This window comes from Halichoerus grypus, unplaced genomic scaffold (genome assembly GCF_964656455.1).
Source record: "Halichoerus grypus unplaced genomic scaffold, mHalGry1.hap1.1 HAP1_SCAFFOLD_143, whole genome shotgun sequence".
Taxonomy (NCBI): domain Eukaryota; kingdom Metazoa; phylum Chordata; class Mammalia; order Carnivora; family Phocidae; genus Halichoerus; species Halichoerus grypus.
In genome coordinates this window covers 51,791-65,344 of record NW_027555070.1, presented here as the reverse complement: position 1 = coordinate 65,344, position 13,554 = coordinate 51,791, and the positions used below count along the sequence as shown (strand labels likewise).

General features: G+C 44.6%; 1 protein-coding gene across 1 annotated transcript in view; it reads left to right on the top strand.

Annotated features, from left to right (window-relative positions):
* The first annotated feature begins 10 nt into the window (after positions 1–10).
* The window catches only part of LOC118555505 (transport and Golgi organization protein 1 homolog), a 33,698-nt gene continuing 20,154 nt past the window's right edge, over positions 11–13,554 (top strand). Inside the window, exons 1-6 of the mRNA XM_078065568.1 lie at positions 11–93; positions 647–748; positions 7,490–7,617; positions 8,692–8,791; positions 9,687–9,806; positions 11,278–12,503. Of these exons, the coding sequence (XP_077921694.1) occupies positions 12,442–12,503 (62 nt within the window). The 5' untranslated portion in view covers positions 11–93; positions 647–748; positions 7,490–7,617; ... (1 more) ...; positions 9,687–9,806; positions 11,278–12,441. The remainder of the gene's footprint in view (positions 94–646; positions 749–7,489; positions 7,618–8,691; positions 8,792–9,686; positions 9,807–11,277; positions 12,504–13,554) is intronic.

The window sequence follows — 13,554 nt, the reverse complement described above, 5'->3', positions numbered from 1 at the left end:
TTTATGAATAGGGAGTAAGTTGTGGCACTCTCCGTGGAATGAAGATCAAGCCGGGTTCCATCGGGGAAGGCATCCCCCGCCTTCGACGTCCAGGTCTGGTCCTAAAGGCATTTGCTGGGTGCAGTTAGGGCTCAGCTGGGATTGGACAATTGTGGGACACCAGGTGACAGAACCAGCTGTGCCCACTCCACCCCACCCCCACCCCAGTTGTTGTCCTTCTTCCTCTCCTCCTGTTTTCCCGCCGATTTCCTGGGGAGGCTTCAGTTGAGAACTGCAGTATCCTGGGCATGAATGCTGCTCAGCCTGGCAGCCGGAAGCCTCATACACAACAGATGGGACCAGAGCACCTGGAGGGAGCCCTGGCAGCTCTCTCCATCAGCTGGTGCTTCTAGTTTTCCCTGATCTGTGTTTTCTAGCTTGAAGACACGTTTGCCACGTCTGCATGTCCATGAGACCAGTAGACCCATAACTTGGGTTTCACCACTTCCTGACTTCAAACTCTTCTGACAGCTGTAATCTATTTCCCAACAGGGCTCCTCCCCCCATTTATTCTCACCAGTGTCACACAAATAGTCAGGTACTGTGTGGGTGGGGCAGGCGTGTTGGGGTGGCCCTGCAGGGTGGGATTCACAGCCTGTTGTTCCAGATCATTGACGACAAGGGCAACAGCCTGCCGTTCAACACTGAAGGCAACACTGGCATCAGGATGAAGCCCACCAAGCCCATTGGCCTCTTCATGGGCTACGAAGTAAGTGGTGATCCTCACCTGCCCACTTCCAGGCCCCCAAAACCCCTTCAGGGAGCAGTGTGGGTGCTAAGGGGGTGGATACAACTCCGCAACACGAGCCTTCTTCACACCTCCCTTCAGTCACTCCAACTCAATGAAGCCTCTTCTAACTAATCTCTAAGCTCCTAGTGTGTTCTCACATCCTTTCCTGTCCGAAACCGTCTGACACTTAAGTGCTGACAGGGTAGAAAGAAGCACCCCAGACTTGGGTTCCAATGATCTCTTTTTTTTTTTTTTTTAAAGATTTTATTTATTTATTTGACAGAGAAAGACACAGTGAGAGAAGGAACACAAGCAGGGGGCGTGGGAGAGGGAGAAGCAGGCTTCCCGCTGAGCAGGGAGCCCGATGTGGGACTTGATCCCGGGACCCTGGGATCATGACCTGAGCCGAAGGCAGAAGCCTAACGACTGAGCCACCCAGGCGCCCGTCCAATGATCTCTTGAGGTTGAGTATGCAGGAAGCTTTGACTGAGTTCAGATCCTACAGTCCCACTTACCAACAGGCTGTGCACAAATCTGTTAACCTTGCTGAGCCTCCAGAGAGGACAGTGGTGCCCCCGCTTCACAGAGGAAGAAACTGCAGATTGGAAGCTTTGTATGTTTTCCCCACGTCAAATAAATGGCAGGTCTAGGATTCAAACCCACATCTTTTTGGTTCCCAAACCCTACGTAAGATCCAGGGATTACATAAAACTGTGACAGGCTCTAAGGAAACCTGAAACTCTTGACCAAATTCTCAGCTTCCAAGATTGTCAGGGGAGAGTGGACAGACCTTGAAGTTGATCTCAGACCCGTCTCCTTTCTCCACAGGAACAACCGTTGGTGTCCCTGTTGGCCTCACTCTATGCCTTGGGGGTGGGTGGTGCTGCTCCTTTTGTGCCATTATTGACCAAAAGCAAATAATGCAGGCCCTAGCCTTAATTCACAGTAGTACGATTTTAGGCTTGGATAAAAGAGAAAATAAACAGAGTAACAGATATATAGATCAGTGGTTCTCAACCCTGCCTGTATGTTAGAATCAGTTGAGAAGATTTAAAAAAATAATTCTTGGATCCAACCATAGAGATTCTGGTTAAATTAAACTGGGATGGTCCAGAGCAACATCAGTTTTTTTTTTAGTTGGAAATAACATATTTTATTTTACAAAGATGTCCTCCTCTATGCCCACACCTATGTAGATATATACCCCATTTCACATGCTCTCTTGACTATATGTTGTCACTCCTCCACTGAGATTTGTTTGCTTTTTTCCTTTCTTTTCTTTACTGAGGTAAAATATATAAAATTTACCCTTTTCACCATTTTTAAGCATACAATTCAGCAGCACTGAGTAAATCACAACATTGTACAGTTACCACCATGCATCTCCAGAAATTTTTTCCATCCCAAATGGAGACTCTGTTCCCATTAAATAATAACTCCCCCCTCCTCCTCATATCCCCAGCATTTGGTAACCTTTAATACACTTTTTGGCTTTAAGAATTTGCCTATTTTAGTTACCTCTATTAAGTGGAATTTTACAACATTTGCCCTTTTGTGTCTGGCTTATCTCACCTAGCACATGTTTTCAAGGTTCATCCATGTTGTAGCGTGTGACCAAATGTCATTTTTTTTCAGGCTGAATGGTATTGTATGGGTGTACCATATTTTGTATATCCATCAATTTCTTAATAGACTTTTAGATTATTTCCATCTTTTGGCTACTGTGAATAATGCTGCAATGAACATTGGTGTGCAAGTATCCGTTTTGAGTTCCTGCTTTCACTTCTTTTGGATATATACCTGAAAGTGGAATTGCTGCATCATATGGTAATTCTATATTTAACTTTTTTTTAAAAGATTTTATTTATTTATTTGACAGAGAGAGAGAGACAGCGAGACAGTGAAAGAGGGAATATAAGCAGGGGGGAGTGGGAGAGGGAGAAGCAGACTCCACGCTGAGCAGGGAGCCTGATGTGGGGCTTGATGCCAGGACCCTGGGATCATGACCCGAGCCAAAGGCAGACGCCCAATGACTGAGCCACCCTGGCGCCCCTATATTTAACTTTTTGAGGAACTGCCAAAATGTTTTCCACAGTGGCTGCACCATTTTATATTTCTATCAGCAATGTACAAGTGTTCCGGTTTCTCCATATCCTTGCTAAACCTTGTTATTTTCAGGTTTGTTTGTTTGTTTTGTGTGTATAATAGTCATTCTACCGCATGTGATGTGGTATCTCATTGTGGTTTTGATTTTCATCTCCCTAATGACTAGTGATGTTGAGCATCTTTTCATGTGCTTATTGGCCATTTGTGTACCTTCTCTGGAGAATTGTCTATTCAAGTCCTTTGCCTATTTTTAAAATTGGGTTGTTTGTTTTGTTGTTGATTTGTAAGAGCTCTTTATATATTCTGAATATGAACCCCTCATAAGATATATGCTTTGCAAATATTTTCTCCCATTCAGTGCATTGTCTTTTCACTCTTTTGATAGTGTCCTTTCAAGTAAAATTCTAAAAATTTGATGAGGAACATTTTATCTATTTTTTTCTTTTGTTTCCTGTGCTTTCGGTGTCATAGTCAATAAATAATTGTCAAATCCAAAATCATGAAGACTTCCCCCTATGTTTTCTTCTAAGAGTTTCAGAATTTTAGCTCTTGTGTTTAGGCTTTTGATCCATTTTGAGTTAATTTGTGTATATGGTGTATAAGGTAACTGCATTCATTTGCATCTGAACATCTAAGTTTCTCAGTGCCATTTGTTGAAAAGATTGACTCTTCCCACTGAATGGTCTTGGCATTTTTGCCTAAAAGCCATTGACAATATATGTGAGGATTTCTTTCTGGGTTCTCTATTTTATTCCAATCATCTATGTGTCTTTTTTTTTTTTTATGCCAGTTTTGTATGGGTGTACCATATTTTGTATATCCATCAATTTCTTAATAGACATTTAGATTATTTCCAGTATAGTTTTGCAGTAAGTTTAAAAATCAGTAGTGTAAGCTCTTCTCCCTGGAAAGAAGAACTTTCTTCTCCCTTTAAAAGATTGTCTTGGCTATCTGGGATCTGTCAAGATTTCATATGAAATCTATAGTTTTGCAGTAAGTTTAAAAATCAGTAGTGTAAGCTCTTCTCCCTGGAAAGAAGAACTTTCTTCTCCCTTTAAAAGTTTGTCTTGGCTATCTGGGATCTGTCAAGATTTCATATGAAATCTATAGTTTTGCAGTAAGTTTAAAAATCAGTAGTGTAAGCTCTTCTCCCTGAAAAGAAGAACTTTCTTCTCCCTTTAAAAGATTGTCTTGGCTATTTGGGATCCGTCAAGATCTCATATGAATTTTAGGATGAATATTTCTATACCACTGAGATTTTGATAGGGAGTGCATTGAACCTGAAGATGGCTTTGGGTAGTATTGTCATCTTAATATTAAGTCTCCAATTAATACAGTATGTCTTTCCATTTATTGATACCTTCTTTCGTTTCTTTCAGCAAAAATTTTTATTTTTCAGTGTACAAGTCTTTCACTTTCTTGACTAAATTTATTCTTAGTATTATATTCATTTTGTTGCTATTCTAAATAGAATCATTTTTTAATTTCTTTTGTCCATATATAATTTTTTCTGTTTTTTAGTTCTTTGTTCATTTTTTCTCTTAGTTTTTGATCATTTAACACGTTTGACTTATTATTTCTTCCAAGTTTTTATTTAAATTCCACTTAGTCAACATACAGTGCAATATTAGTTTCAGGTACAGAATTTAGTGATTCATCACTTACATACATCAGCCAGTGCTCATCCTAAGGAGTGCACTCCTTAATCCCCATCACCTATTTCACCCATCCCCCTGCCCCCCCCCTCTGGTTACCATCACTTTGTTCTCTACAGTTAAGAGTCAGTTTCTTAGCTTTCCCCTCTTTTTTCCCCAATGTTCATTTGTTTTGTTTCTTAAATTCCACATATGAGTGAACTCTAGAAATCAGATTCTCCCACTTCCCTGGGGGTTGAGGTTGCTGGGGTTTCATTGTTTTGTTTTTGATTTTGGACTGTTGAAGGCTATCGTAGTCCTTTGTTGTGGTACTTTTGCAGATTCTTTAAAGACTATTGTTTGTCATGTGTGATTACTGAGGTTTCTGATCCTTTAGCTCGTGTTCAGTTAATGTTTTGACAGAGATTTCCTTGAGGGGCAGGAGCTCAAATGAACAAAGAAAAACATCACCAACCAAAAAAGAAGAGAGAACAACCACTGTGCAGATTGGCTCTGTGCTGGGATACTCCTTCACCACTTAGCTGGACTTGCTCTGAGCCTAGGGATCAGCCTGAGATGAAAGCTTAAGGTTTTCTCAGGACTTTGCTGAGCATGCATCTTGCCCAGGCATGTTCATGGCTGTCTTAATTCCCCCATGCATATAGCTGTCTTGAACATCCTAATTTCAAAGACAAAAAACAAAAAACCCCCCAAAACTCACTCCAGCATCTCCCCCAGACCTTGATGGTCTATTGTATATCTCCACCCATAATCTCTTACTTCAGGCAACTTCACTTTTGTAGTTTGCCTGGTAGCTTCTATGAGCCGTGCTTGCTGCTTTTTTCTGAGTTACATAAAGTGAGTTCCTTGCACCTGTCCTTCAGGCAGCCCCCCAGATAGGTTAGAAAAGATGCACACAATAATCATTATTTTACTTTAAAACATCTGTTTTTTGGGGGCACCTGAGTGGCTCAGTCGTTAAGCATCTGCCTTCGGTTCAGGTCATGATCCCAGGGTCCTGGGATAGAGCCCCGCATCGGGCTCCCTGCTCCGCGGGAAGCCTGCTTCTCCCTCTCCCACTCCCCTTGCTTGTGTTCCCTCTCTCGCTGTGTCTCTCTCTGTCAAATAAATAAATAAAATCTTTAAAAAAAATAAAACATATGTTTTTTAAAAAGTTAATCGGTATCACAAATGGAAAACAGTATGATTTGCCAAAAACAGAAGGCAATTAAACTATAACTACAATGCAAACAAAACAATTTTTCTTGAATTCTAACTAAACCCTGTTCCCACTAAAAGCTCCAGTCCTGAAACTCACTCTTGGTAGTTCCAGAGCTTTTAAAAACATGTCAGACAGTCTCCTTAATACAATCAGAACAATTGGAAGGGAACCTAAAATGGGATGTCATTCAATGTTTTTTGTTTTTTTTTTTTCCTGGACCCTTTTCAAATCATTTCGTGTTTCATGAGAGGGATGATCTCAACACATTGCTTAGTGGTTGAGTACAAAGGCTGTGGAGCAAGAATTAAATTCAAATACCAACCCTACCACTGACCAGCTGAGTGACTTTGAGTGAGTTATTGTGCTTCTCTGAGCATTCATTTCTTCTGTTATGGCCTATAAAAATCTAGCCTCACATAAAACCTGCACATGAATGTTGAGAGCAGCTTTATTCACAATAGCCCCAAACTGGAAACAACCCAGATGCCCTTCAATGGGTTGACACCCAAACTGTGGTTCATCCATAACATGAAGTACCATTTAGCAGTAAATAGAACAAAGTATTGATGAACATAAGAAGCTGGATGAATTTCCAGAAAATTATACTGAGTGAAAAAAATAAAAACAGAGCTAGTCCCAAAAGATTACATACTATAGGATTCCATTTATGTAACATTCTTAAAGTGACAAAATTATAAAACTAGGGAATAGATCAGTCCCTGTCAAGGGCTTAGGGATTTGGAGGGAGGGAAAAGATGAGGGAGATGGGTGTAGATATAAAAGAGCAACACAGGAGATCCTCAGGATGACGGGAGTCTTCTGTAACTTGACTCTGGTGGGGGATGCACATTTGATAAAATACACGTAGACACACACAAAAAAGTAAAAGTAAACTGGGAGATCTAAGTGAGATTGGTGGACTGTAGCAATGTCAATATCCTGGTTGTGATATTGAACTGTAGTTTTGCAAGATGCTACCATTGGAGAAAACTGAGTAAGTGGCACACAGGATCTCTCTGTGTTATTTCTTATAACTGCATGCAAATATATAATTGTCTTTTTAAAAAAGATTTATTTATTTATTTATTTGAGAGAGAGAGAGAGAACATGTATTCATGCATGTGTGCATTAGTTAGGGAAGGGGTGGAGGGAGACAGAGAATCTCAAGCAGGCTCCATGCTGAGTGCAGAGCCCTACACAGGGCTCGATCTCACAACCCTGAGATTATGACCTGAGCAGAAATCAAGAGTTATCCGCCCAACCGAATGAGCCACCCAGGTACCCTGCAAATATACAATGATCTTAAAATAAACAGTTTAATTAGAAAAATAAAAGCCTTGTAGGTTTTCTGGGAGGATCAGATGATGTAGTATTTTGGGAAGGAAATTCATTTAACAAAAGTTTATTGACACCTCTCATTTGTCCAGGCACTATGTGAATGCTAAGCTGAGAACAAGTAAATAAAATACACAGGGTCCATGTTCTAGTGGAAATTTTGTTATACTAGAGTGCCACACAAAAGTGAGTTGTTACTTTAAGAAATTATCCTTAAAATTGGCTCAATATTGTTCACTAATTGACAAGTAGTGTTCATTGAGTACTTGGATATAATGAAAATAGACTCAGAGAGATTACAAAACTTGCCCAGGTGCCAAGTAGAGCCAGGAGCGGGATCCAGACCCAGATCTGAGCACCAGGTTGTGGCTCATCATCTCTAAACTCATTGCCTTCAACAAAGGGGTATTGTTGTCTTTGCAGGACAACCCAGTAAAGACAGCCGAAGTGGCGTGTGGGGACTTTTACAACTCTGGAGATAGAGCAACTATGGATGAAGAGGGCTACATCTGGTTCCTGGGGAGGAACGATGACATCATCAATGCCTCTGGGTAGGTATGGCTGACCTGAGCCGGGAGGCATCACCCTCACATGCCTCATGGGATCTAGCTTGTTCTGACATTCATCCAAGCTTGGTGATGGTTAGCTCAGTCTAACTCTGAGCAGAGCTCTGTCCGTGGGGCCCTTTTCTGGGGATACCTGTGTACCTCCCCCAAGCCCTGCATCCAGAAAAGTCTATCAAAATGTAGTTCAAGAGGTCTGCAAGGCGAACCATAATGAGACATTATGCAATTTAAGGAATTTGGAAGGAAGACGTTACTTAGGCCCTTTTTGGTTGAGGAAGCTTCCTCTATGTTTGGCTCCTCTAATGGGACACAACAATCACTGAAAATTTTAATAATAGATAACAACAACATAAACCTTTATGAGGCACTTACTATGGGGACGCACACTCTGCAGTGCTTTATATAACCCAGCTCTCAATGCTAGAAGGTAGATGCAATTTTGCCATTTTACAGATGAAGGAACTGGGTTACTGACTAGTGAATAAAGTTCCTTAAAGTTTCAAAGAGTGCTGGGTACAACCAAGATTTACCAAAGCTGTCTGGCTCCAAGTCAGTCGTCCCTAAACCTTAACGTGATTTGGAAGAAAAAAAAAATGACACATTGTACCAGAGTAACAAGTTCTCTTGGATATTTCAGGGAAGTTGAGTGTGTTTACCTTTTAAATTTCTAAAACATGCTAATATAATGGGGAAGAGTATGCAGAATTTGCATGAATGTTTAAGATAAAGGCCGAGGCTTCTACTAGGTTTCATGCCAAGGGAAGCTGCTTGAGCCCAGCCCCAGAGCTCGGGGAGGACTAAACATTCACCCTCCTCCCTGAGCAGAGACAGTGAGGTGAGAAACTCTGGGGAGCATGTGAGTGTTGTATTTCTCAGCACGGAGTGCCCATTCTTCACGTTTGGGGCCCATGACAGAGCCAGGGCACAGGTATCTGGCTTCCTGTGACAGTTATCCTATGTGACAAGGGACGAGGTGACCCTCCAAAACATGAGACTTGAGGGCCTGCGTCACCCGGCCCTGGCAGCCACTCAGAAACCAAGGAGCCATTGATCCTGCAGGTACCGCATCGGGCCCGCAGAGGTGGAGAATGCCCTGGCCGAACACCCGGCTGTGGCTGAATCAGCTGTGGTGAGCAGCCTGGACCCAATTCGAAGGGAGGTAAGGAGGAGGACACAGAGGTCATCGTGTCTGTGTGTGGGCACCAAGGCAGGTGCGGGGAAACCTTCCTCCCGGTCCTGTCTCTCCAACCTTGGACCTAGGGTGGAGGGGGGCCCCCCCGGGGTGTGCATGTGCATTTACACTGTGTGGCCACCGGAGAGCAGTGTGGCCTCAACCATGTGTGACAGAACATGATGCTTGTGAGTGTGGCTTGCAGCTGGGGCTACTGCTGCCCATCTCCTAATTTCTGAGCCCTTCCTACCTGCCGGCTCATTTCACCCCCCTCACAGCAACCTCATTAATTAAGGACTCTGAGACCCTTTTTTACAGGGAAAGAAACAAGCATAAGGAGATTAAATAAGTTGCCTGATCACAAAGCTGTTAAGTGGTGGAGCCAGAATGGGAATCTGAGCAGTCTGGCTCCAGAGCAAGCATTCATTGATTCACTGTGTGCTGAGCACCTACTCTGGACAAGGCCCTGTGCCCTGTAGAAGCGACATGAATAATAGGAACGCAGTTAATCACCACCATTGATGTAATGCCCACAGAACTCTACCTACAATAATAGTGAAAATGGTGATGATAATGATAGGAATAAAAATCAGTTGAAACGAGCTTCGTGGTTTATATGAATGATCTCGATGAATCTTGAGAGCCATGCCCTGAGGAATGAAGCCGTGCTGTCCCCACATCAGAGAAGGACATGGAGGCTGAGGGAGGTGAAGTAATTTTCCAAGGCAGAGAGTAGAAATTGGAAGTATGGACACTGGTCCTGTTCTTTTCCAGGGGCTCAACTGTCAACTTGTTTTTCCATTTACTTAATACACATTGACTTTTTAGACTCTACACTTGGTTGCCACTCCCCCTGAGCCTCCACTCTGGTTCTGTGCTGCAGGTGGGGAAGGCATTTATTGTCCTGACCCCGGAATTCCTCTCCCATGGCCGGGACCAGCTCACCAAGGAGCTGCAGCAGCATGTGAAGTCAGTGACAGCCCCGTAGAAGTACCCCAGGAAGGTGAGTGAGGGCAGAGGGATGGGGTCTGGTCCCCTCCAGTGGGCCCTGGGCTCTGCTGCCCCAAATCTCCTAGGGTCGCTGAGGTGAAGCTGATGTAGCCCATGGAATGAGCATTTTTCTCTACCGAAGAAGCATTCAACTTAGGGGTTTAGGGGAGATCCATCTTAATCCTGGAAACCTCTATCCTGTGTCAGAAAACAAAAAGGCTGACAAAAAACCTACAGAAAAAAATCAGCCAAGAGCCTAGAAATATCCAAGAAGGTTATTTGAAATCTTTCACAATGTGAAAAAGACATTCAAGTCAACAACTGCCACACTTGTAAAAAACATTATTTGTAGTAAGAAATATATTCTAAATTGAAGCCCAGTACATATATAGATACATAACAAACAAAAGTTAACAAAATAATATTTATTGTAGCATAAAATACATTCTGAGAGGTTTTTTTTCTACCTCATTTGTTTTCAGTGCCATGTGCGAACTATGAAAATGTCCAACAATAGAGAAATGATTAAATTATTCGTGGTAATTAATGCTGTCCTATAATTTAAAAAGATGATGCAGATCTCTTATTTGTAACATAAAAAACATCACAAAAATATATTATTAAGAGAAAAAAGCAGGCTGTGAATAAATATACATGTTATCTGACTTGTTGAAAAACCACGTTTGCAAGGATACATGGGTGAAAAATTTAACGTGTCTTTCTTTTGTAATAATACATTGCTGTGCTTTCTGAGTGTTTACCCAAAGGTAGATAGCTAATATTTATTGAACATGTGTGCCAGGGGCTGGACTCAAAGCTCTACATGTATTATTTCATTTAATCCCCCCAAACCTGAGATGGCATAAGCATCCATTTGACAGACTGGAAATGGGGGAGGCTGAGAGACTCACAGTAAATTGCCGGAGGTTGGACTGAAGAAAAGGGCAGAGCTGAACTCAAAGCCAGTGTATCTGAAAACAGAGTTCGTCCTTCACATGTAAGGCTCTGCTGCCTCCTAGAGAGTAGACTGGAGGCTGCATGCCAGTTAGGATGGGCTGATGTTACTGTGAGGAACTAGGAGCCCCCCGTCTTAGTGGCTCCTACTAGGGAAGTATCTTTCTTGCTCCTGCCACATGTCCGCATGGTCTTCCTGGGACCAGGATAAAGGAGCACCCACCATAGGTAACTGCCAGGTGCTAGAAGAGATGGCCAGAGTGGATGCCAGACCCAGTTGTCCCAAGTGTTCTGTTCGAGGTGGCACGCCTCACTCCCACTCACATCTCACTGGTCAGAGCACGTCACAGGGCTGCATCCAACTTCCCGGGTCAGGGGACACCCTGACATGCCTTGGTGGAGCCTATTGGGGCCACCACATGGTGCCAGCCCGTCTGGGGGACTGTGCAGGGGCAGAGGAGGAGCCTGGGGCATTGGTAAGAAATGACAGCAGGACTAAGTTGGGATGGGTTTGCTTTATCCTTGACCAGGTGGAATTTGTCTCAGAGCTGCCCAAAACCGTCACGGGCAAGATTAAAAGAAGTGACCTTCGGAACAAGGAGTTTGGTCAGATGGAATCAGCAAAAGCCTCAGAAACCACTGTGTCTTCTTCGCCACATCCCTGGCTGCCTCAGTTTCCTCACTATGGGGAGGGTGAGGAGGGGAGTGTTGGACATTGATTTTAAGAGCATCAGGAGTGCTCACATTCCAGCATTTTTGTTCTTTTAAATTACTATCCGTTACTCTCCTGCTTCCAAGTCCCCGAGTGAGCGCCCAGTATGTGGCTGGGGTAATGAACTGACATCAGCATCCAAGGGGACTTGTGTTGTGCTTTTATTCTGTGAATGAACCAGTGCTAAATGCTGTCCCTCCATGATTCTCCCCAAGCCCCATTGGAGAGGACTCTGGGGCCAGATTCTCCCCCCTGGTTCCAGGGGCCCTGGGTGACTCCTTTTGTCTGTTCAACAAGCACAACACAGAGGTCTGAGGAGGGACCCTTCCTTGGGCCCAGGTGTCCACCTCTGCCTGGCTTGCCCATGCCCTGCTGGAGGGTGAGGTCAGGGCCAGAGCTAGTGAGGTGGCTGGGGAAGGGGGAAGGCGCCGAGGGCAGCCCAGCCTGGTGATTCCACTTGCCTGCCAGACCATTCCTCTCCGTTCCATCCAGCATCCCATGGACCTGCTGCCTCTGTATGCTGCTGCTTCCAGGTCCCAGCCTGCACCAGCTTAGGTGTGGGAGGGATCTGCCCTGTGGGGACCCAGGAATCCTGCAAGACTCCTCCAGCCCTTTCCGGGGTGCCCGATCCCCCATTCCTTCCATGGAGCCCAGGAGCTCCGTTCCCCAGCCCTCCGTAGGGTCCCCCAATCACTCACCCTTCCCCAGGGCCCAGGAATCCCTCAGCCTCCCCAGGGGCCCGGAGCTCTCCCCGCACTTTAGGAGGTCCTCCTGCCATCTGGAGACCGAGAGATGATGTGTGCAAAGGGCAGGGCTTAGCACAGGCCTGAAACAGGAGGGACCTGTGCTTGTCACCAGTGTCGCCTTTAACAGCTGTGAGACGTGAGGCACCGCATCTGGGAAGGCACTTGCCCCATGGAGATGCTGCTGCTCATGTCCATAGGTGCTCAGCACGTGGCTTCCTCTTGTCCTCAGCACAGTTATGGACACAGGCTTGGACGCCCCCAGCTCACTGAAGGAAACCAGCCCAGGGTCACACAGCTGGTAAGCAGCACAGCTGGATGTCACACTCTAGGCTCCCGGCCCTGTTTCCAGGGGCCACGAAGGGCTTCGTAGACGGGAGGCTGACGCTGGCTTTGGGGACACTTCCTCACCTCCACGAGTGATCTCACCTATTCGAGGCCCCCAAACTCTGTTCACTGCTTCTTCTTTCCCTGCTCCCTGTTCCACTTATAATCAGGGTGACCCCGGCCATCCTTCCTGGAATTCCCTAGTCCCCCTTAGAGGCTGGGCCTCTCTCCCGTTCACTTTTGGGCTAGTCTGACTCCACCCCTTCTGTAGCTGGTCTCTCCTTCTATAACCAGGACCGCGCAACTCTGGGGCTCTGGAGGCGGGCAGCAGCATCTAAACAGAATTTCATACAAATGTTTTGCTCTCCTTGTTTTGTTTTTGTTTGCTTGTTTTTTATGGTTTCTTTATATTTATGTTCAAGATACTGCGTTCCTATTTTAGCAGTGCTAAAATGGTTCCTGTTGACAAGAAATTGACACAATAAGTGGTGGTTTGTAGAGCATTGATTTTCAGCTGCCTTGGGCCTGAATGAGTTGGGGAAACATTGTGTTAGTCCTAGAGAGAAACAGTTTAGGAAGTTCGGCTCAGGACAGGGCCCAAGAGAGATGATCACAGGGGGTTTGTCTAGTCACCTGGGTCCCTGGCCCTGCCCACCTGCTTGGCTCTCCCCGCCCAGCACACCTGGAGCTGCCAGCTCTCTGGGTGTTGTCTTGGATTCCCCAGGAGAGAAGCTGGTGAATGTTTTCTCTTAAAATACTCTCATTCCTGGAGGTCCCAAGAGATCCCATGAGAGTCAGCTTGGATTGTTTCCCCTGTGAGGTTCATAACGTAAAGCCCAAGCTAGTGTGTAGCAGGGTCACATAGGTAAGTGACAGATCTACCGCTGTTTGAGGTGTTAAAATGTCTCCGTCAACTAGGGATGATTTTGAGGCCATACAGTCTTCTCATACTAATATCCCAGGATATACCAGCCCAGAAGACATACTTGATTACAATTTTCTCATGCTTATTTCATTCGGTTCCA